We start from the raw sequence: 656 nt of genomic DNA, 5'->3' as shown, positions 1-656 counted from the left end.
TGTGTGTGTGTGTGTGTGTGTGTGTGTGTGCGTGTTTCAGGTCCGTGCCCCCCCTGTCCTAAGATGGTGAGTGTTTCCTGTCTGTGTGGGAAGTCGTCCCGTGTTCCGCGCCGCTGCAGCGCTAAAGCCTGGAGCTGCGCACAGATCTGCAGACGGACGCTTCCGTGCCGAATACACACCTGTGCAAACACCTGTCACGCAGGTATCACACGCATCACATTGACGGATGATTTTACATTTACATGTCATCATTTAGCAGACGCTTTTACCCAAAGAGACTAACAATGAGAACAATAGAAGCAATCAGACCAGCAAGAGAGCAACAGTGCAGGTGCTGTGACAAGTCTAACACAGTACACATGGCAAGGTCTTTTATTTATCTATTTATTTTTTAAATAAATTAGAAAAAAACACATTGAATAGGTAAGTGCTAGTTTTATTCAGATACACGATGAGACAGAAGAGCTGAGGTGAGTTAAGTCACACTCACTCTCTCTCCTCGCTGGCAGGTGACTGTGCTCCGTGTCCCAGGGTCAGTCTGCAGATGTGTGCATGTGACCGGCAGCGGACCGAGAGACCGTGTGCCAGTCCAGAGTGGCACTGCGACCAGGTGTGTGTGTAACAGCTGTATGATGTGTGTGTGTGTGTGTGTGTGT

At 48.9% G+C, this 656-nt stretch overlaps 1 protein-coding gene across 3 annotated transcripts in view; it reads left to right on the top strand.

Moving 5' to 3' along the window:
- Positions 1–656, top strand: part of nfxl1 (nuclear transcription factor, X-box binding-like 1) — a 20,911-nt gene that overhangs the window by 3,978 nt on the left and 16,277 nt on the right. For all 3 annotated transcript variants that reach the window (XM_016563941.1, XM_016563942.1, XM_016563940.1), the window contains exons 7-8: positions 41–202; positions 510–610. In XM_016563941.1, the coding sequence (XP_016419427.1) occupies positions 41–202; positions 510–610 (263 nt within the window). The remainder of the gene's footprint in view (positions 1–40; positions 203–509; positions 611–656) is intronic.

The sequence above is a fragment of the Sinocyclocheilus rhinocerous genome, unplaced genomic scaffold (genome assembly GCF_001515625.1).
Source record: "Sinocyclocheilus rhinocerous isolate Xijiao unplaced genomic scaffold, SAMN03320098_v1.1 scaffold3366, whole genome shotgun sequence".
Classification (NCBI taxonomy): Eukaryota; Metazoa; Chordata; class Actinopteri; order Cypriniformes; family Cyprinidae; genus Sinocyclocheilus; species Sinocyclocheilus rhinocerous.
Note: the sequence above shows the minus strand (reverse complement) of the source record. Positions and strands in the feature narration are given on the sequence as shown.